General features: G+C 35.4%; 2 protein-coding genes across 7 annotated transcripts in view; one reads left to right on the top strand and one right to left on the bottom strand.

The window, feature by feature from the left end:
* Positions 1-2990: 2990 nt before the first annotated feature.
* Positions 2991-13293, top strand: LOC106664695 (probable leucine--tRNA ligase, mitochondrial). Of its 2 annotated transcripts, XM_014390633.2 has the most exons (11): positions 2991-3209; positions 6989-7201; positions 7253-7495; positions 7555-7697; positions 7760-8416; positions 8479-8645; positions 10191-10364; positions 10419-10601; positions 10745-10977; positions 11042-11275; positions 11344-13293. In XM_014390633.2, the coding sequence occupies exons 1-11, from the start codon at positions 3105-3107 to the stop codon at positions 11596-11598; spliced, it is 2607 nt and encodes an 868-aa protein (XP_014246119.1). In that variant the 5' UTR covers positions 2991-3104; the 3' UTR covers positions 11599-13293. The 2 variants fall into 2 exon arrangements, with proteins under 2 accessions (XP_014246119.1, XP_024083926.1); XM_024228158.1 differs by having other exon boundaries at positions 10191-10601.
* Positions 13294-15456: 2163 nt separating this feature from the next.
* LOC106664692 (KICSTOR complex protein SZT2-like) overlaps positions 15457-23160 on the bottom strand; it is a 73161-nt gene continuing 65457 nt past the window's right edge. For all 5 annotated transcript variants that reach the window (XM_014390626.2, XM_014390627.2, XM_014390628.2 and 2 more), the window contains 12 exons: positions 22410-22614; positions 21107-21248; positions 20968-21031; positions 19347-19477; positions 19118-19289; positions 18827-19040; positions 18625-18764; positions 18398-18561; positions 18157-18336; positions 17773-17947; positions 17433-17699; positions 15457-15708 (listed from right to left, as the gene is read on the bottom strand). In XM_014390626.2, coding sequence (XP_014246112.1) covers positions 15586-15708; positions 17433-17699; positions 17773-17947; positions 18157-18336; positions 18398-18561; positions 18625-18764; positions 18827-19040; positions 19118-19289; positions 19347-19477; positions 20968-21031; positions 21107-21248; positions 22410-22614 — 1977 coding nt within the window. In that variant the 3' untranslated portion in view covers positions 15457-15585. The remainder of the gene's footprint in view (positions 15709-17432; positions 17700-17772; positions 17948-18156; positions 18337-18397; positions 18562-18624; positions 18765-18826; positions 19041-19117; positions 19290-19346; positions 19478-20967; positions 21032-21106; positions 21249-22409; positions 22615-23160) is intronic.

The following is a 23160-nucleotide window of genomic DNA, read 5'->3' on the forward strand; positions in this document are numbered from 1 at the left end:
GTAGCAGCTCCGGCAACGGACGACACACGACGCCCTCTACAATCAAAACGGCCAACCTTCATAGAGGGGTAGCCATCTTCTCTGACAGTCAGGTACCACTAAAGGCAAAATCTGTCTGGAACTGCATGGAGGCCCTGATGGAAACCAGTGACAAATGACCTGACCCTGGCATTGGTCCCTGGGCACACGGGGCATAGAGGCAACGAAAAGGTTGACATGTTGGCCAAAGAAGGGGCCGCCAACATGGATTCTCTGGATTCTAAACCTTGTTATGATGTGGTATGGTAATACGGATACTAGGAAACGGGGTTTGTGCTCCTCAGGCGATGCAGCCTTCTGGCTTATTGTACCTTTCTAGTTCCTTAGTTCAGTGCAATAGACTCAATCCTTCTCCTGAAGTATCAGGTATGTATTTGACTGCCGCTGCTACAATTTCATTCCCTAAGTTTTTTCGTATGTTAGGTTAAATCTCCATTGAGCTGTTGCTTCGCATTCGAAGTTGATATGGGTGGCTGTTTCCTCCTCCTCATTACATAATCAGATGCGATCATCGTTGTACATCCCCTTGTGATGTAGATGTTTTCTCAGATGCCAGTGACCGGTCAGTAGTCCTACCACTCCTCATAGTTTAGCCCTCTCCAATTACAGCAGTGATTTTGCCAGTCTTGGTGAGGGCTGTTGAATTTAACACAGACTGCTCAAAAAACTATAAAACAATTTTTTCAATACACTTTTTTCCAAAATTAAAGATCTCACACCAGTAACAAATAAATCTGTCGTAATTTATAAAATTAATTGTTTAAACTGTCCGGCAATTTACATCGGAATTATATCCCAATATCTGGACAAGGGGGTAAAGCGACATATCTATGATTGCAAAAAACCCAAACAAAATCCTACAGCATTGGCAACCCACCATTTTTAACACCAACACAATTTCGACATCAACAATCCAAAAATGCCGTGACCGCAACGGTTTAGGCGTTGACATGGCACTCATCACTGTAAGGTAAAGGAGCGGCCCTGCATTCGAACCCGACAAACTTACAAATGGGCTTTTTTTCAAAAACACCGGCAAAAAAAAAAAATATTACACACAGAAACAAACATTAACCAATTAATTAATATTTATGAAAGGTATTGGTTGAGATAAAAAAGTCAGTGTCACGAGCGGGATTCGAAGTAACGATAGCTCAAGTGGTAGAGTAGCGGCGTATTTAGCCGAAGGTCGTGGGTTCGAATCCCGCTCGTGACACTGCCTTTTTTTTTCATCTAATACATTTCATAAATGTTAATTAATTGACAAATGTTAATTGATCAATCGAACCACGAACTGTAATGGACAAACATTAACGTAACTTTTTACAAATGGTTTACATCAACAGGGATAAACACAGGATCAGTTACATAACAGACAAATGTAAACTCAGTCTCAGCTAATATCATTAATAAAATTCAATATCGATAACATAGACATACATCATCATATAATATAACATATAATCCCGGGGATCCCGGGTGTCGGGGTTGTATTTCCAACTTTCCTGGCTATTCCCCTCCTTCCGTGCCCAGTATTTCCTAGGTTGCTTTCTTTTCCAGTCCATCCACACTCGTCGTCCTCCTTATATCATCCAATCCCTCCAATTCAACTCCTCACATCACACCCGTAAAACCCGCTCATCCCCAATCGACCTTATCCTTCCGCAACATACAACCCATACCTTCGAAAGATCCTTTCTGATCCGAGCCCCTAAACTCTGGAACTCCCTTCCCCTATCTATTCGTCACGCTGCCTCCTTCTCCTCATTTAAATCCCATCTTTATAATCACCTCCTCTCCCTCCAAGCAGAGACCTCACGATAACATTTATTATTTTTGTCTTTGTTTAATATACCTCGTAATTTTCTCTTCTGGCCCGCCTTACTGGCATACATTGTGCCACGATTTCTATCTATCTTTTTTTTCCTTTTTTTTTTTTTAATTATGTGACTTCATAGAAGGTTATTATATTTTGTCTCATGTAAATTATTCTAAGGGGACACCAGTCCCAGAATAAAGTTATTTTTCTTCTTCTTCTTCTTCTTCATATAAAACAATCATCACATTCCACACATCAAACATTTCTATATAGTCTAATGCTTGAACAATTTGGTTTTCCTTTCGCCAATTATCCTCGTCTATATAATCCTGAAAGAATATTCACCTCCTTATTTCCTTTCACCTCAAAGAAGCCGAGTTCTCATATAAAAAAAGTCTTTCTACTCCCGACTTCCTTCCCCACCCCTTCAAAATCCAACGTATATAAACATAAAACATCAACAGCAATCAATAATGACTCACACGACACACAATAATGACACATCTACACAGAAAACAAACACTTTGAGTGTGTGCAAATACTTTGATTGAGATTAAAATTTCTAGCATTGTATAAATTCACTTTTTTCACATCCTACATGTATTTGTAAAATTTAAACAATGGTTATAAATCCCAGGCCCTGAAGATGATCTCAATAAAGATCGAAACGTTGGCACGATAAAGAAAATGTTTTCTAATACCTACGTTACACCAGACCGCATCTCACGATCTTCAAATAATCATCAATGGTCATTAAACACAACACATTAATACATATTGCTCAAAGTTGACTAAATTAACACAGACCGAGCTATGTGCCATAAAACCGTATTGACAAGGGGATGTAATGCGATTTAAATTTACTTTTAGATTGTTTGTAACAATATTAAGGAAGATTGAAAAATCTGAGCAGAACACAATGGGCCCACTCTGGCCACGTGGCTGTAAAAGAAGTCTGCCAAGTACCGAAACATGGTTTGCACTTTAAATAGCTAAGGCAGTTTTAAAAAGAATGACTGCCTGAAAAAAGTTGCAGCTTTTCTGGATGACTGTTAAGTTGTTTCCACCTGGCACCGTATATCGCGCTATATCCAATATCTCTTGAATCTGTTGAATTTTGAAACAGTGTGGAAACCTTTGAGATTTTTGAATAATCAAAAGTTCCAAACAAGGCCCGATAAAAAGCTCCTTCGGCAATTGATGCCGGCTCGGATGTCTTCATTAGGTTGAAAACGGGCTTGAAACAATGTCTTCGGTCAAGTCTCTCGCACTTTTCAGATCGTTATCGACCGGGCAGTCGAACAAGGCATTCTTCGATGTTTCTCGCAGACTGTCTTCGTACTTGGCCTTCGTAAGTGTCGCTTTGACAATATTGAAATGCGTTCGTGTTTGGACACAGTAAGTTGTTTTCAACGACCGGATTTCGAGCTTTTAGCTCATCATCAGGTTGAGGGAATTCTACAACCACGTCTCTCGATAGTTGGATGAGATGTCTGATAGTTGGATCAGAGTGTCTGAACTGGTCCATCCTATGCTTTAAATTCAAGCACTACTCTATTCCAATATAACATTTGCCACGTCTTTTGAACTGCTGGGTGCTTCTCGATCCGACAAAAATTCCAAATACTAGGTTCTGCTTGGGCGAAGAATGCCAGCGGCGGTCTGTCCATTGAACCGTTGAATGCTACAAGGTTGTTTAACTGCCATTATTGGCACCAATTTTAAACAGTTGGAACAGACAGTCTAAGGTGTACTGCTGGCAACAATTGAATTGTACTGTCAGCAGCGTAACACTGACTGCAGTGTATGACATCATTTCAAACAGAACATGTGGCACATCTGAAACAATAGCACTGTTGGTTAGGAGGAAATGTACTGCTGGCTGCTAGATGTGAATGAATGAATGAAAAAGTACTTTATTAGATAAACAAAAGAGAGTGAAAAAAATTGTACATAACCAAAAAGCACATAACGGCAATGGTTATCAACCATCTGCCGGAGTCGGACTATAAATTTTTAATAAACAAGGAACACATTTCTTCTTAAGGAATAAACAAAAGAGAGAGAGAAAAAAAAACTATATAAGTAAACTAGAATAACAACATATCTATTTATGCACATATAAATAACCAGGGTGTCTCTGATATATACAGTAAACATTTAATAATTGAAATAAAAAACAAGCATTTTCCTGTAGTTCCAGGCTTCCATCGCAAACTTTACCAGATTTAAAGACTCGGGGTTATTTAATAAAGATATTAGGTGCTCTCTTGTCAACATGGGCAAGCCGATATACCATGCTCAGAATTCCGCTAAAACTGGGCATTCTGCTAGAAAATGAAAACTATCTTCTCGACCCTGCCTGTTGCAGAGAGAGCACCTATCGGAACTATTGACTCTTGTGGGGTTATAATTAACGTACAGTAACTCGCACCTAATTTTGAAAAACCAGCGAGCTAGCGGAATGGACGGAATTTTAGAATTTTGCGCTATGTTCAAGAAAGGTTGACTGATATTAAGGTCCTTATACAGCAAAAACCTAGAAGAATTTTGAGCATGAAGGAGACATTTCACTGTGTGAGAAGTGTGGATATTGTTAATTAATTTTGAGTGTAAAAGTGTTCACTCTTTGAAATTGTCCAGGGAAAAATTGTCATTCAGCTGAAATTGTTGAGCCAAGTTATTCCAGGAAGAGAACCATGATATTTTGGACCTTATGATTTCCAACGCTGTATTCTTAGGAAGGCGGTAGTTAGGAAGGTTTAGGACCCTGCAGATATAGGAAGTATGTAAATGTAATGTAAATTGAAATAAAAGTTCAGCTGAGGTCTCGAGGTAGATCATGTAGTTAGGCGTGAAGGAAGGGAGGGGATAAATGTGACACTAGATGTGACAATACTTTCTGATTGCAGAGTTCGAACTATTTCAATGGACATATGTCTTTATATTCGATAAAAATTCCAAGTACTAGGTACTGTTAGGCCGAAGAATGCCAGCGGCCGTCTGTTCTTGAATCGTACAACGTTATCAAACTGCCATTAGTCACAATAATTTTAAACATTTGGAAGAGACAGTCTAAGGTGTACTGCTGTCAATAATTGAATTGTATTATCAGCAGTGTAACACTGACTTGAGTACATGGCATCATTTCAAACAACATGTGGCACATCCAAAACGATAACACTGTTGGTTAGGTTAGTACAAAATGTGCTGCTGGCTGTGGGATGTGACAATACTTTCAGATTGCAGAGTTCGAACTGTTTCAATGGACAAATGACCTGTAGATGTAGATGTTATAGTTGGGGTGTAATATATTGGGTTGTCCGGAAAATAATGCAGGATTTTGGGTNTGCCTCCTTGCAGAATCTACATGTGCCATCTTGGATTGTTCCAATTTTCTTACGCTACCCCTGTTTCAATGGTTGAATCAATTCTATGGTCACATTGTACATCCCAAAGCACTTCCTCCTGCAGGCAAGTGTAGTACCGCAGTTTGTTAGTAAGTGTGGACATACGACTTTATATTCGATAAAAATTGTAAATACTAGTTTCTGTTATGGCAAGAATGCCAGGTACTGTCTGTCCGTTGAATCCTACAAGGTTATCAAACTGCCATTACTGACAATAATTTTAAACAGTTGGAACAGACAGTCTAAGGTGTACTGCTGGCAACAATTGAATTGTATTGTCAGCAGCGCAACACTGACTGCAGTGTATGACATCATTTCAAACAGAACATGTGGCACATCTGAAACTATAGCACTGTTGGTTAGGAAGTAATGTACTGCTGTCAACAATTGAATTGTATTGTTGGCAGCATGTAACACATCCACAACGATGTGTTAGGATAGTATGAAATGAACTGCTGGCTGCTAGATGTGTCAATCCTTTCAGATCACAGAGTACGAACTGTGTCTATGACCATCTGACTTTTATATTCAACAAAAATTTCAAACACTAGGTTCTGTTAGGCCAAAGAATGCCAGCGGCTGTCTATCTGTTGAATCTTATAAGAGTTTCAAATTGCCATCATCGGGAATAATTTTAACACTCAGGTAGTGCCTCCTTTGCATATTCATTTTGACAGCCTCGTAACTTGTTGTGCTGTTATTTGCCTTACAGTGTAAGGGGTTTTTTCTATGCAAACTTTTTAACCTGCTTGCCTTTTTTCCTAATTACACTAAAAAATTTCTCAATTTCTTGTAGAGCTGACTTCTCAACTTCCATTCTACTGTCAAAAGACCAATCTGGCACAGACTTTACAGGACCCTAGTTCCTTTATTTGAACAGTTCCCGTAGATCATTTCATCCAGTTCTGCCATTTTTTTACAGTCAGGGATAAATCACCTTCAAGCTGGCCACAAATTGAATAAGTCTTCTGTTTTGCTCGTCCGAGGATGGTGATCATGTTCTCATATTTCGCTAACTTTGAAGATTTTCCACTGATTTTGGGGACATCTGTTACTCTGACACTGTGGGACGGTGAACAAGTCTTAACCAGATGACCACCGGCTCTTCCCAATCTTGACATTCCAGTCCATGTACTCTAAAAGTCGGGACTGTGGTGGCCGAGTGGTTGCTGACATTTGACTCGTATTTGCCATGCTAGTGGTTCTGGGTTCAAATCCCAGCATAGCCCATGGTTTTTTAATTGAGAATAATATGAAAGAAGTATTGTAAGTTTGACCCCTCGTCTGTGACATCTAATTGTTAGATGTCCAATAAGTTGGACCTTAAGCCCTCCGTAAGACAGGAATTTACCTTGTTTTACTTTACTTACTACTCTAAAAGCAGCTTCCTACAAACCAAAGTCTCGTTTATATTTGATATACACTTGTATCTATACGCAATTTATTTTTGTGAGTTTGAGAAAGAGCCATAATTTTTCATTTTAGTGTAGTTGAACTGCATAAATGGTATAATTTGTTTAATTTTATTTATGCTTAGAAGTAAAGTCTTCTTGAATCTTTACGACTTATGTCCGATGAATTTGTGAATAATGCTTAAAACTCTAAAATATAGCTACATTAAAGTATAGCTTTAAAGGGAAAATTGCACTATCCTCATCCATTATATATTGGTTTATTTATTTCAAATGTTGAATAATTTAACAACCGTTTTTGTTTCCAGGATCCAGAGTTGACGACGCAGAAGAAATGTGAGATTGAACAGAAATGGGGGGCTTTTGTCAATGAACAGAAATTTGACAAACACAGCACAAAGCCAAAGTTTTATGTGCTGTCCATGTTTCCGTATCCGTCCGGAAACTTGCATATGGGGCATGTGAGGGTGTATACTATAAGCGATGCAGCTGCGCGTTATTACAGGATGAGAGGAAAAAATGTACGTACATACGATTTTTTAAAATTTGTTTTCAATTCATTGTGCTTCAAGGTCTTGCACCCTATCGGGTTTGATTCGTTCGGTTTACCTGCGGAAAATGCTGCTAGAGACAATAAAGTAACTCCCGAACAATGGACTGAAAAAAATATAAACACAATGAGGAAACAGTTAAAACAGCTCGGTTGTAACTTCGATTGGAACAGAGAAATCGTAACTTCAAAACCTGACTATTATAAATTTACTCAACAATTATTTTTGCTTTTGCACAAGCATGGTCTTGCATATAGGAAGAAGGTTGGTCGGCATTTTATGTTTGCTTACCTATTTTATTTATTTATTTTTTAATTGGCAAGGCTATTGTCAACTGGGATCCTGTCGACTGCACAGTATTAGCAGATGAGCAGGTAGACAGTAAAGGGAGATCTTGGAGGTCAGGGGCAATTGTTGAAAAAAAGATGCTCAAACAATGGTTCATTCGGACAACTAATTTTGCTGAGTGAGTGTATTAAGCAAATAAAATCAATTATAAAAAAAAAACTTTTATATTTATTTTTCTAGGGATCTTTATGAAGGATTAAATGACCCAAATTTAAAAGACTGGAGAGATATAATTAACCTTCAAAAACATTGGATAGGCGAATGCACTGGTGCTGATTTTTATTTTTATATAGATGATTCTAAAGGCAATAGGATACCCGTGACCGTCTGGGTAGAGAAACCAGAACACATGTCAAAAGCAGCTTTTCTTTCTGTTTCTTCCAAAAGCGTACTCGGTTCTGAAATTTTGAAAAATTACCAAAACGAAAAGCTGTACCTGAGCAGTCATTTAAGTAACAAGAAACTGCCTATTTTTGTCACGGATGAGCTACCATTTCCAGAAGGTTGTGATCTCAAACTCGGAATCCCGAGTAAAAACGATCTGGACAAGGAATTCGCTATTAGAGAAAACGTAGAATTCGACGATGAATCTGAGCTTGATAATTATGAAGAGAGATTTAAAATTTGTAACCTAGCCATTAAATGTAATTTAGGAGGATACCCTAAAAGTTCTAAATTACACGACTGGCTGATTTCAAGGCAGAGGTATTGGGGGACGCCTATTCCAATAATACATTGCGAAAAATGTGGCGAAGTACCTGTCGAAATGGAAAACTTGCCTGTGCTCTTGGTGCCAAGGAAAGAGAACGGCACTCCACAGCCTGTAGATTGCCCTAAGTAACATTAAAAAACAAACATTAAATATAAAAAACTATGATGTGAAATTATCTTATCTGTAGATGTGGTGGACAAAGTAATTATGAAACGGACACAATGGATACATTTTTTGACTCATCATGGTACTTTTTAAGATTCATTGACCCTAAAAATCCCTTTGACTTATTTTCTACTGATAAAGCTGCAAAGTTGATGCCTGTTGATCTTTACATTGGAGGAAAAGAACATGGTAAGCTGTTATTATCATTAAAAAANAAAATGGCAAAAAGGAGGGAAAATTCAAAAGGTGGGGTTGAGATGGGAAGTTGGTGTCCGAGTGGATCGAGGTCATGATAGCTCAAGTGGTAGAGCAGCGGCGTATCAAGCAGAAGATCGTGGGTTCGAATCCCGCTTGTGCCATTGACTTTTTTATCTCAACTAAAAACCTTAATTAATTGTAATATATTTCTAATTGTTGTTAAAGAACTCTGAACTGTACAGTATTTGTAAACTGGGCAGTTTCCTTGACTTTTTAAAAAGATTTAATCATGAATCTGGGGACCGCAGTAGCCTGTCAGACTCTCGGTGTGTAAAAACTATGGTCATGGTCTCGATTTCCATCGATGCCCCTGGAATTTTTGACTCATTTCCCTCCCATCAAAAATATGATGTATGTACTATATGCAATCTGTCAAATATGTAAAGTGTGATTCCATTAAAAAAAGAAGTTAAGAAATTTTAGATGGGTTGCTCAGGAAACTCTGATGGTACTGCATAGCTATGAGGTGTCTTTAGGTAGCACTAGATGCTTTTTCAACCCTTTGTTTTTTTTTGAGGGGGAGTTAAAGTATGGCCTCTTCTAACCTTCTCTCCACTGCGACCTATATAGGTCCTAGTGTGGAACTCATGTGATCATGTCCGTATCGCAGAAAGTGTGCTTTACCACAAAACTAAGCACTTACTTCAGCACCTCTTTGTGCATTTCATTTAGTGTAAGAATCGCCTTAACGAAGTGGGTGTAAAATAGAAATGTGCCGATGCTTCTGATTTCTACTGACAGAGTCGATGTGTAAGTAAAATCATTCCTGTCATACAGGAGGGCATAATGTCCAACTACCTGTTGGGTGTCGTAGACGATGAATCAAACCACTTTAAAATACATTTTTGATACCATTATCAATTAAAAAGCCAACCTAACTATTCGGCCATCTCAGGCCCTTATGAAAATATGCCGATTGTTTTTTGATTTTTCTCCTGACAGAGTCAATGTGTTTCTGTTTGCCCACCTTTTTTTAGGTCGTAGTTAAAATGGCACAGTGAATTCTTAACTGAATAGCTTTGTCTTCTTTTTTGAGAAATTTATAAATAGAAAAAGCTCTTAGCTTGCTGCAAACCTGGTGCTTTTGTCCAGTGCTTGAGGCTTCTTTTTAAAATCATTTTTTCAGCTCCAACTTTAGCACACTGTCAGATGCGCCTAGTTGTGCTTCTCATGGCTGAGAGGGCTAGTCTTTGGCTAGTTGGTCAGCCTGTTCATTTCTTTCTATAAGTTCGTGTCCTGGAACTCCTTGGTTGTGTTTTCCTAGGGCTATTTGGCACTCCCAGAATTGTATGGAGCAAAGCTGTAATTTAGTTCCTTTATAGTTCTTTTTGTTTTCTTTCATTTTCATTTTCATTTTCTTCTTTATCAAATTGGATTGCGTGGGTCTCAGCTTGTTCAGTTTCATAGTAAGGCTGCTTCTCATGGGTTGCCTTTCTTCCAAAGATCTTTATTACTTAATATGAGTCCTTATTTCAGCTACACTACATCTGTACTACGCTCGTTTTGTGTCGCATTTTTTACACTCACTGGGTTACCTTAAACAGCCAGAACCGTTCAAAACACTTCTTGTGCAAGGGATGATCATGGGAAAGACTTATTATGTCAAAGAATCATTGAAATGTATTAAAACAGACGACATCGATAAAAAAGGTATGTCTTTAATATTTTGTAATTGGCATTATAATCGTTTTGTTTTTAATTCAGGAAAAGAACTATTTGAAAAGAGTACGGGCTTGCCTGTATTTGAAAAATGGGAAAAGATGTCGAAATCGAAGCACAACGGCGTTGAGCCAAGTGAAATGTTCGATAAATATGGTGTCGATACGACTAGATTGCTCGTTTTAGCCGAAGTTGCGCCCACTTCTCACAGACACTGGAGCAGTGATTGTGAGTAAATACATATTAATAAATATTTAATTTTCAGTAAAAAATTTACATATGAAAAGCGTGGTTAGAATACAGTTTGTTTTCATTAAAATTGAATAAAATAAGGATTTTTATTTTTTGAAATTATCATCAATGATAATCAGCTTTCAGTGGAGTTTTAAATTGGCAGCAAAGGATCTGGTCACTAATGGATAACTTTTTACAAGCCAGAAGGGATTATTCTGATACACAGGATGATACTGAACAGTTAAAAATGGAGGATATTTTATACGACAGTAGGAACTTCTATATAAAAGGGACTACTTTTAATTATTCTCAGTCTCAACAATTTAGTGTGGCCATATCAAAAATGCAAGGTCTAACGAACAGCCTGAAGGTTTGATCATTCCTCGTTGATTTTAATTAAGTTTTGATGAAAATATCTCTGGTTTTGTTTGTAGAAATGCGACAAGAAGACGATGGCAATAAGTGGACAGTTTGAAAGAACGCTGGCCAGTTTGATAATAATGCTGTTTCCGATGGCTCCGCATTTTTCATCGGAATTGTGGTCATGCCTTCAATCCGCTGGGAGTAGGATAGACACAGACGGTAAATTTATAAACTGGGATAAGCCCGTTTTTGAACAGAGTTGGCCACAGTTGGACGATGAATATCTTCTTCCATTGATTTGTAAGGTAAAAAAAAGACTAACTATAATAATGTTAAGAGTTAAAAAATAAAAATAATTAAACTTGGTCATCAGGTTAATGGAGCTGTAAAATCCAATGTCATGGTGCCTAGTAAGAAACTGTCAAAGTTTAAACAAGAAGATGCTTTAAATTTAGCCTTGCTTCAACCTGACGTTCAGAAATTTCTCCAAGGCTGTGACATATTGTCAAGTCAGTACACACTTGTTGACAATTATGAAGGAACAATCAACATAGTCATAGACCATTATCAAAGAAGAAAAATTTTATTAGCATCTGGCAACCAACAGTCCAATAAGATGAGATCATAAATACCTCAGTTATAGGATTAACTCATTTTCTAATAAAATTTTTTAATAATTTCTAATTGTTTCATGAAATAGTCTTTTTATAAAATCACATATCATATGTGATCATAGTCATTCTAAGTCTTACTTTGTCTCAAGTTTCCTGTTATCTAGTCCTTGGTAAAACAAAATTAAATTTCAAATCACACATGTATATTTCCACATGGCAATATTAATTTGTTTAATGTTTACCCTTTTATACTTTTGTATAAAAAAATAAATAAAGTAAAATAAAAAAATATTCATATGAATAGACTTGCTAAAAAAGTTAGAATTGCTAAAAAAATTATTTTACGAAACATAGCAATAAGTATATGAATGAAAATTGTCTGATAATTAAGATTAACATTATTTTTTAGAAATAAAAAGTTTATAAATACTGATAGAGAATAAACCCCTAAATTCAGCTAAGAATCTTCAGGATACTCATTTTTTACCCCTTGAAGGGATTGTTTGTTCGACGGATCCTTTGGCACTATTTTTTTTTCTTTGTTTCTGGAGCGGCTTCCAGCGACTTTTATCTTTTTTGTGAGGTTTATTTCGTAAACCGTCATAGATTGGCCTTTAATTTGGCCTCTTCTCTGCCTTTCATTCAAGGAACTAATTTGATCTTTCATGGCAGTTTAATTTGTTTTTCAATAATTTTGAGATTTTTTATTTTCTTTTAGTGTCTTTAGCTAAGTTTATTGTTAAGGAAGAGTTGACTATATAAAACAACTTGAAAGTCGTTTTTCTTCAACTAATTCTACCATTTTTGTTGGGTCTATTATGTTAGCAATTAAATCCTTTACCTCCAGAGAGGAACTAGATCCCTCTGATTTTTTTTATTGCTTTCCATATAAGGTCCCACGAGAGTTACAAGTAAATAATATAAATAAATTTACAGAAACAATGAGACATGCAGCAAACATGCTACTTATGAAACTGTTATTAAAACAATTCTTAAGGATCTATCCTTAATTTTTCAGACGGATCAGTCATAGAGGGAACAACTGATCCAAATAAAAAATATAAACAGCTATTTAGACTCCCATTTTTCGGCAGAGCTTGTAGGCATTTTAGAAGTTCTCAGGTATGCCCAATGTCATAAAATATCCAGCACAGAAGAACATGGAAAAGGAATCACTACAAATATGGGAGCAGGAATGGAGTCAAACCATAAATGGATGTGAAACAAGGAAATACTTCCCGACCATATAATCTCGTCTGAAAATGAGCATCTGCCATACCACCATGGCATTGACAGGTCATGGAAAGCACCTGTCATATCTCACCCGATTTGGCATAATTGATGATGCGACATGCCCTTGTAATGGGGGTACACAAACATGGGGACACATTCTATTCAGTTGCTGGATGTTCTATCGAAAAAGGACATGCCTCATTATTCAGTCATTAAATCTAGAGTGGGGGATAGATGGCAACATGAAAACAGCTTACTGCAAAACCATAGCCTGGAATTGTTCAAATTTATAAACTCAATTGACATTAACAACTACGAAGTGATAACAAAGTGCAATAAATTTAAAGATCTAAGACTGTTAATTATCAAAAATCTATATAATGTAATATATTGATTGTTAAATACCTGCAATCACTATGGGAGCAGGTAGAATAAACTCCCTGATCACAGGGTGTACTGTGGCCAGGAAAAAATCCCACACGGTAGTCTGTTGCTGTATTAAAAGATACAAATCAACAACCCAAATTTTTTTTTATGGGGGGGAGGAAATGTTTACAGGTTGATTAGGTTGGGTTAGGCTAGTTTAGGAATGATTAGGTTACATTGGGGTAGAATAGTTTTGGAAAGCTTAAGTTAGGATAGTTTTGAAATGGTTGTTAGGCTAGTTTAGGTTATATTGGGTTAGGCTACCTATGAAATTAATAGGTGAGCATAGTTTTGGAATGGTTAGGTTAGGCTGAGTTAGGATATTTTAGGTTACATTAGAGTAAAATCGTTTTGGAATGGTTAGGTTAGGATAGTTTTGGAATGGTTACGTTAGGATAGTTTACAGATTATTAGATTAGATTAAGTTAGGTTAATTAGTTAGTTAAGAAATGGTTGGGCTGGTTAATTTAGGCTAGTTTAGGAATGATTAGGGTTACGATAGTTTCAGAATGGTTAGGTTAGGTTTGATTAGTATAGTTTAGGAATGATTAGGTTAGGTTGGGTTAGGATGGTTTTGGAATTTTTTTTGTCTTTGACCAAATTAAACATTGGCCTTGGATTTGATGCCTGAGGGGAGCCACACAAACGGCCGCCAGCTGACTGTACATGCCAGGTGGGATTTTGGAATGGTTTGGTTAAGCTAGTTTAGAAATGATTATGTTAAGATAGTTTTATTATCTTGAGGTGAGGAATGATTAGATTTGGTGAGTTAGTAGTTCAGCAATTATTGGGTTAGGCTAGTTAAGAAAGATTAGGTAAGGGGGTTAGAATAGTTTTAGAATGATGAGGTTAGGTTGGGTTAGCATAGTTTTGGAATGGTTTAGTTAGACTAGTTTAGGAATGATTAGGTTAGTTTTTTTTTGCAAAGGAAACTCATATTTATAGCTATATGTCTTAAATTAGCCTTTTCCTGCCATTTAAACTGCCTCCAGTATTGTAGTACATAAACAAATGTGTAAAATTAAAATTTACAATTTTAGAATTTAGAGAATAAGAAAATCATATTAATAAATAAAACAAGAACATTTGCATTTTCATATATATTCAAATACATTACATTCAAATTAACACATGCACTTCAATAAACACCATTTATAAAATTGTTTAATGTCATTACCATCACAGAATACATAATAAATTTAAATTCTTTAATGTTCAAATTTTAACAATTGGTAAAAAAATGTCCAAATTTTAAACAGATATGGTGTGATTGAAACCTGATGCCAAATATAACTTTGAATTTAATAAAAAAATGAACGTCTCGATAATGATATAAAATTGTAAAATTTGTTCAATTTATCTTTATTGTGTACAGTGAAATACAACAAATGCTGTGACGAAACATCACTTTGATGTATGACTGAATATCAAAATAATGTAAAGCGTTGACACCATTGTATTTACATGCTTCCCCTTATTTCAGGCTCAGCAAACATTTTGGCGTCTTATCCTCCACAGTCAACATTTCAATACGTTTTTATTTTTTTTATCAAATATAACATTATTTTTGTGATTAAATGGGCTGAATATATTGACAAGATATTTCACACTGACTGTAGATATTTATTGTTTCAATTCATCTTATTTAAAAATTTTGTATTTTACAAAACATTCGCTATGAAAAAATAAATAAAATAAAATAAAGAAAATATGGAGATTCTTAAACAAATTCAATTTTTTTTCCAAAAAATTTAAATAGATTTAAATATTTGAATCACATATTTGAAACCAATGGCTCTCACATTTGACAGGAATACAAAATTTGATCTTTTCAGTTTGCGATAAGTCTAAAAAATACGCTTTCCTTTATTAGCGATGAATGTTAAATGTCGCTGAGACAAAATGTACATATTTTCCTAATAATACATAAGTGCCTATGCACTGTTGATTATTGATAAAAATAAAACTTTCAATCGAAAAATATATAACAATTACTGTTTTTTAAACCTAAAATCACAATACAAATCACATTGAATAGTATCAGGTCACTTAATTTCTTGTACTTAATCTTATATGGCTTATAAAAATAAATCATCTTTAATTCTAATATAAAACCAAAAATACAGAATATCAGTCATATGTGATTAATCAGCCTAAATAATTTGACACTAGAGTATGACTTTAAAAAACGAAAATGATTTAAGATAAATTTAATTGCCTGAGATCCGAATCAATACAACAATACAAAAACTCAAAAAAACTGACTTAAATACGATACTATTAAATATAACTATATATCCGGGACGTTATTTAATATCACAATGAAAATGACTGAAACAAAACTATATAAGAAGATTCATCCATAAATGGTAACAGCAGGCATTGACGACACCTTCAATTAAATTATGAATATCTTCTGCTGACACATCACATTTATATGGATGTCGAAAAACAATACTAAGCTCCTAGAAAAAATAAATAAAACAAAATAAAATTATGGACATATTTTGGATAGATTAACCTATGATGAACCTAAAGCTTGGTCTTTTTCAGTCTGCCTATTTATTTATGCTGTTTTTGTTTGTTAGATGAGTGGGTTTTGGGGGGTCTTTATCTGTTGGTACCTTTGATGGATTAAGTTTATTATTGGTTCTGAATTGCTGTTATGATCACTGGAACTTTTTATTTTAAATTTGTATAGTGTTTTAAATGTGTCAGACGTGCGTTATTGTTTTGTGTGTTCATGATTTTTTAACAGGGATATGTTTTTGGGCTGGATACATAAATTTTTGTGTGAGACCATTTTCCTCCCATCACCGGGGTGGCACGTGAGTTGGTTCAAGTTATATTAGGTTGGGTTAGGCTAGTTTAAAAATGGTTAGACTACTTTAGGAATCGTTAAGTTAGGTTAACGCTCTGATTGTAAAGACTTTCCTGGGATACGGCAAAAATTTTGATAAACAAATTTTTTTCTTTCAAAAAATAAAAATTACAAAAGATCAAATTGAAAAACGGTCTTCACAGTAACATTGCCAAAGCAATGCTGATGGTCTGTGACATCGATTCATTTCCAAAAATACCTCCAACACCATACAACAACTTTCTAGAAGAGGTGTGTCATACTGGAATGACATCTGTATATGGGAAGGGGTTAGTGCGTCGTTATGCCATAACAAATGGGTTAAGACAGTTTAGGAATGGCTGGGTTTGGTTAGTTGGGGTGGTTAGGCTAGTTTAGAAATAGGGTAGACTGCATTGGGAAAGTTTAGAAATGGTTAGGTTGGGTTGAGGCAGTTTAGGAATAATTAGGTTGGTTTAAGCATGCTTAGGTTAGGCTAGTTTAGAAATGGTTTGGTTAGTTATATTGTTCTAGATGTATTTGATTTAAAAAAAAGTTAATATGAGGGCCTGGGATAGTCCTTGATTTGTGTGTACCTTTGGAGAAGTGATAATAAGAGAAACACAAAAAATAAATTTAATAAAATAAAAATGATGAACGCATTAATAAAAAAATGACCTGGCCCAAATCAGTGTCAGTGTTCTCATTGTCACTGTTTTATTTTTTGATGAAATTAAATATATATAAATTTTGTAATTATTATTATTATTTTTTAATGGGGGAGTACTTCAGTGCTTCTACTGGTGTTATATAGTTTAGCAATGGCTAGATTTGGTTAGGTTAGTTTAGAAATGGCTAGATTTGGTTAGGTTAGTAGATTTGGTTAGGTTAGTTTAGAAATGGCTAGATTTGGTTAGGTTAGTTTAGAAATGGCTAGATTTGGTTAGATTAGTTCAGAAAGGGCTAGATTTGGCTAGGTTAGTTTAGAAATGGTTAGGTTGGGGCTAGGTTAATGTAGAATAGTTTGGGAAAGGTTAGGTTAGGTAGGGTTAGGGTTAAGAGATAGTATAGGTTACATATCCACATAGTTTTGTGTTGAATCTGCTGTTGTACATTTATAGTTTTTCAACCACATTTTTCATCCTTTATGCCGATAATGTATTACTTTTAGGCTTGTCTGTATTGTTAAGGTTTAAAAAAAAATTTACATTAGGCTTGTTTATATTTGGGGACAGAGATAATTAAAGTCTTCAATATAAGTGTACAAGAATCTTTATACCTAAGAGAATCTTTGTTCATTTATAATGTATACCTGCCAAAATTGTCTATAAAACATGAGAAAAATCTTACCCCAAAGCTGTTAGCTGAATCCAATGTGAGCATAACAAAACCTTCCAAAAATCGGGGGTGAAGAATTAGAAGATGTTGTGTAAAACTGTCCGGGGAAACAAAAACTTTGCATTTGTCAGCATATTTTGACATCAGAATTTTCATTAGGCCTTGATACCACGTAAATGGCTGTAGCAACATAGGATTCAGGCGTTTATCCATGTCCAACATTTTCTGAATATATGCTAAATCCCTGAGTTCAAATAGCTCACAATAAGTCAGCGAATTCTGAAAAATATATATTATTTTTAATGTAAAGCACCATTGTAAATGTGGAAAACACAACGTTTGAAAAACTTACACTGCTGGGATTCGACAGAAGTTTGTTCCACAAAAGGTGAATTTGACAATCAATGGAACCTTTGTTGACCATCATTTCAATATGTTTTTGCACTTTCAAGGATTCTAATTTCATTAATTGCTGCATGAGCTGTTCGTGTGATGAATAATATCCCAAATAGTTTACAGATTCTCGTCTGAAATTAATTATATAATTAAACTTAAAAAAATTTGAACAAAAAAGGATAATGATACAATAATATCACTTCTGAAACTTTGTGGTTAGGCCTGTGAGCTGAACATTGCTTCATCATCCTGATCATCCTTGTTCAAGAAGATTAGGTAGAACAAGGATGATCGGGGACAATTAAACCACATCATCTCATTGAAATTAAAAAATCACAACCTAATGAGGTAGGCATCATCGGTTTCTCCAGTTTCAAATTCTTGCTGTGGTATACAATCTAGATACGTGTCTGATGACTGGGTAGACGAGCACAATTTGGAGTAGACTAGATGATTTGTCGTAGAGACGGTACAGAATTTCCCTAGTGACCATTCGTTATCAGGCTTTGGATAAAGATCCCTATAATTTAAATATAGATGGGTTAACATTCAGATTCTTTGTCTAGTAAATTAGCTAGTACCTCCCAGGTGTAAGGATAACATAGTAATTCAATTTGATAACAGTTTTGATACTGCTCTTTTCCAATGCGACTATTGAAATTACTTTAAATTCGTCAATTTGCTTGCCTTCACCCATATCTTTCTTTGGAGTTATGCTTTGTTTAATTAATATGAACTCATTTTCCTAAAATAATCATTAAATAAGTTTACTAATGGGATGAAATATTATATTAAGTCCTTTACTTACTCTAGAAGAATAATCAGGGTCTACATTGGATTCGTATGGTAGCATACGTACAACTTCCATGTCGTAATCCTTCTCGTGACTTAATAGGTAATGAAATAACTGAAGTGGGGGTGTCGACAAATTTGAAATACAGAGTGAGCCTGAAAAAAAAAAAAATTGATTATAGACAATATATTTTACATAAGGGTGAAAATTAATTTACCGCATGACGCTAAACTCCTTGCAAAATTTGGAGCTTTTGGGTAGTATTTAAGAAAATCGTCTAAAAAGCTTGTTAGATGATAGTCACGAGTTAATGGCGATGGATCTCCCGATATGTAACATTGCAAGCAACGAAGATGAAAATCATAAGTGAATGAGTGAAGGTGTATTAACACTTTTACTCTTTCACATTCATCCAGGAAATTAAGTAAAATCTGTGAAAAAAAAACATTATTCTGCAACTTTGCCATATTGATAACACTATTAATAATTTATGAAATAATGTACACACTTGTGGTAGCCAGCTCGTTGTTGGTTTTGGCTGGAGCCTTGAATATTCAATAGCATGTAATTTGACTTGAAAAAACGGTTCTAGTAAGGATATTTCTAACATGATGATCCCACCTAAAAGTGACTTCTGCAAATAACATTTTGTACTTTCATCTGGCTGAGCACATTTGCCTCTAAAAAAAAAAAAATTTAATTGATGCAACGACAAGACTGATATTAAAAGTAGGTACATTTTCCGCGGCGTGCTTGGTGCAGTCTGTACTGGGATGTACCCCAAAGTCTGCAAGTACTGTTTGTATTCGTTGACAAAATTGGAACATATCGCCTGATGCCAGCGTAAATCAACTGAATAATCCAAAATCTGAAAATAATAGTTTTATAACATTTCTTGAAGCATGCATGATGAATTTAAAGCTTGATTGTTTCCGATCATCCTATAATTAAATACATTTGTGTGGTGTATCAAATATAAATAAAACTGATTGTCTTAAAAATGTCAGAGGGGTTGATGTGCAGGGAGATTGTACGGTTAGGGCTCTCCCAGGTCCCTTTAGTATCAATAGAAACCATGAGTGAAAAGAAGTGCTTGTGTCCGTGGAGCAACAGATTATTATCAAGTTTTTGACCAAGGAGGGGGTGAATTCAAATGAAATTTGGGCGTAATTAAAGGCACAGTATGGGGAAAACACCCTGTCAAGATCCCGTGTCTTTGCATGGCACAAAAAATAGATGTGAAAAGGTCAAGAACCAGAGCCTTTATCGTTGGCGAAGTACAAGTGTGACCGAGGCTAACATTAAGGTGGCTTTTCATGCTAACTTTCTCCATGATCAACGCACAATTAAATGAGCAATATTATTGTGAATTCACTAATTTCGAGGTCCGCTTGACCAATTAATATACTACAATTAATTAAGGTTTTTAGTTGAGATAAAAAAAGTCAATGGCACGAGCGGGATTCGAACCCACGATCTTCGGCTTGATCTACCACCTGAGCTATCGTGACATCAATCCACTCGGACACCAACTTCCTATCTCAACCCCACCTTTTGAACTTTCCCTCCTTTTTGCCATTTTTCAAATGTCGTGTAATCGGGTTGGATTCTCGACAACAAATGAAATGGCCACAGAGAGCTTTAGTGAAGTATACTTCATTTTTTATCATTAAATTCACTAATTTTGTGGTCCGCTTGACCAATNGTTGGTATCCGAGTGGATCGAGGTCACGATAGCTCAAGTGGTAGAGCAGCGGCGTATCAAGCTGAAGATCGTGGGTTCGAATCCCGATCGTGCCATTGACTTTTTTATCTCCACTAAAAACCTTAATTAATTGTAATTATTGTAAATATTGGATACTGTGAAATTCGTCATTTCAAAGAAAAATGAGGAAGAAACAATTGGCCAGAAATGCCATTATTCTGCAAGATAACACCAGGCTTCATATGCCTTATGCCTCGAGGCAAAAATTGGGTGCAATAGGATGAGAAATATTAGAATATTCACCCTATAGTCCGGATTTGTCATCTTAGGACTTTCATCTTTTTGGAACCCTCAAAGAACCATTTAGGAGTCAGCGTTTCGATGTCTATGAAGTGGTGGAAGCATTTGTGCTCCGACAACTACTACGAGAATGTCCCAAGAGTTTTTATGATGTAGTAAAAAAGAACACCCAATTCGATGGAAAAAATGTATTTCTAGGGCAGGAGAATTTATAGAAAAATAATACATTTCTGCAAGCTTAATTAAATAAAGTTAGATTTTTATCTTCAAACAAGTCCCGTTTTTATTTGATACACCCTTGTATTTTATTGTAATGCCATTTTTAGTAATCCAGCCCTATTTGAAACACTTACCCGCATTGAACTTGTATTAAGAAGGAGAGAATTGTCCCGTGTTGCAGCGGATTCTAGCCTCCACCTAAAATTATTAAATAAATAATTCAAACATTACTATCAGTTTTTTTTTAAAAAGATGTGGCTTTATGATACTTACTTTGGATGGAAAAGAAGAGGTGTGAGGCAATAATGTATTGATCTGGAATAAGATAAGAATAATTCCAGGGTATGTTCAGAAAGAGGTATGTATGGTGTTACACCTCTACTTTGCCACATCATGTGAAGTTTATCCTGTTGTTCTAAAATTTAGTAAAAAACCCATTAAAATCATCGTATAGAAAATAATTATGAAAAATAAAATATAGAAAATAACTTTTTATTAATTAAAATTAATTCCATTGGACTTAATTACCCTTTTCCAATGAGAAAATCCTTTTTTGAAAAAAAAGTTATTACTTTTGGAAATCAACATTAATTCGAGACCGCACCTCAAGATCTCCAAATAATCATTGGCTAAACACCACACATTAATTCGAGACTTTTTCAGTTTGAAAATTTTCTACCCATTCCCATCAAGAACTCTGAAAAGATTCAGGTATTTTTAGATCTTTTTCGATATTGCAGGACAAGATACGTTTAAGTTTCCAACCAATGTATCTTAAGTTTTCCCTTGTGATTTTTGCGGTGTGCAGGCAAGTGTTTACCTAAGGAGGGTCTTTTTTTTATTATCTAAGCCTGGATCAAAAGTTTTCAAGTTTTGAACAGCACAGTTGGCCTCTCATGTGGCTGTTTGACTTGAGTAACTCATAGTGCAGACTACATTTGGCAGTCCATAAAATAGTGACTAACATTTTAAGTGAATGTTTACAATGTTTTTGTATACTTGCTTGTTTGTATCAGTTAAATTATGCAGTACCAATTTATTTACTTTTCTTTGGATACAGGCGTTTTGTTGATTCAGAGATATTGAGAGAAGCCCTGGCAAGTTTGGCAGGTATTCAATTAGTTTTACCTCTATCACAAAATTACCAAGACCAAAATTTTATCGTCTCAATAGGGAGTGCATAATCAACGAATGCATATTTTATTGAATTTGAACTCAAAAGGCAAAATAGAGCGATTTTGGAGTTCGACACTAACCATATTGCTTTTAGCTATTTGAAAACTTAGCTAAGACTTGATTCGAATTTGATTTCATCATTAGTATTTATGTGTAGAAATGTGTGGTGTTTAGTGACTGTAAATTAATGATTATTTGGAGATCAGATGCTGTATCTGGTATGAGAAAGGTTGTTTTTCTAAAACATACGTCACACCAGACCGCATCTCACGATCTCCAAATAATCATTAGTATTTACCCTGATAAAGGTCACATTACAAAGAAACCATTATAAAACACTAACTTAAAAATAACCAGAACTTTTTGGAAGACCTGGTACTTACAAAACAAAATAGTATACCTCTTTTGTCTTTAGATCTTATATCCATAACTTGATAGATACTTGAGACAACTGGATCATTGCTAGTACTTTTTTTAATTATAGGGTCTGAATCTCTTAGTATCTGTGTTATGCTTGTCATGTTGGCCGAAGGTATCTTTCTTGGTGTTGAAGCTGGAGTAAAATTCAATAAACTTTCAAACTCAGTTCCATCCATGCAGGTCAACTATAAAAAGGTCATTTTTTAAATGCATTAGATCCTGATATTAGGAAGTAATTTGTGGGGACAATTATAACAGTGAGAGCCTGTTTTATATTTTGATTTGTTTAACCATGGATCTGTTTTAGTTTTCAACCATTTTTTATTGAGTGACTATTTTCACACCATTGTGTGTTGTCAGGGAGAGCTCATACATTGGGTTAGGACAGGGAGAGTTAGGTTAATGTTAAGGACAAGTTAGGTTAGGAACTTAAGGTTAGGGTAGTGTTGTCAGGGAGAGCTCATACATTGGGTTAGGACAGGGAGAGTTAGGTTAATGTTAAGGACAAGTTAGGTTAGGAACATAAGGTTAGGGTAGAGTGTTGTCAGGGAGAGCTCATACATTGAGTTAGGACAGGGAGAGTTAGGTTAATGTTAAGGACAAGTTAGGTTAGGAACATAAGGTTAGGGTAGAGTGTTGTCAGGGAGAGCTCATACATTGGGTTAGGACAGGGAGAGTTAGGTTAATGTTAAGGACAAGTTAGGTTAGGAACATAAGGTTACGGTAGATTA

Source organism: Cimex lectularius, unplaced genomic scaffold, assembly GCF_000648675.2.
Source record: "Cimex lectularius strain Harlan isolate CLEC.00 unplaced genomic scaffold, Clec_2.1 scaffold154, whole genome shotgun sequence".
In the NCBI taxonomy this organism is placed as follows: domain Eukaryota; kingdom Metazoa; phylum Arthropoda; class Insecta; order Hemiptera; family Cimicidae; genus Cimex; species Cimex lectularius.

Coding starts and splice junctions, on each gene's coding strand:
- LOC106664695 (XM_024228158.1), top strand. CDS start 3,105: ATGTCTTCGGTCAAGTCTCTCGCACTTTTCAGATCGTTATCGACCGGG. Junction 7,202..7,252: donor ACAGGATGAGAGGAAAAAAT/GTACGTACATAC, acceptor TTGTGCTTCAAG/GTCTTGCACCCTATCGGGTT. Junction 8,417..8,478: donor CAGCCTGTAGATTGCCCTAA/GTAACATTAAAA, acceptor TCTTATCTGTAG/ATGTGGTGGACAAAGTAATT.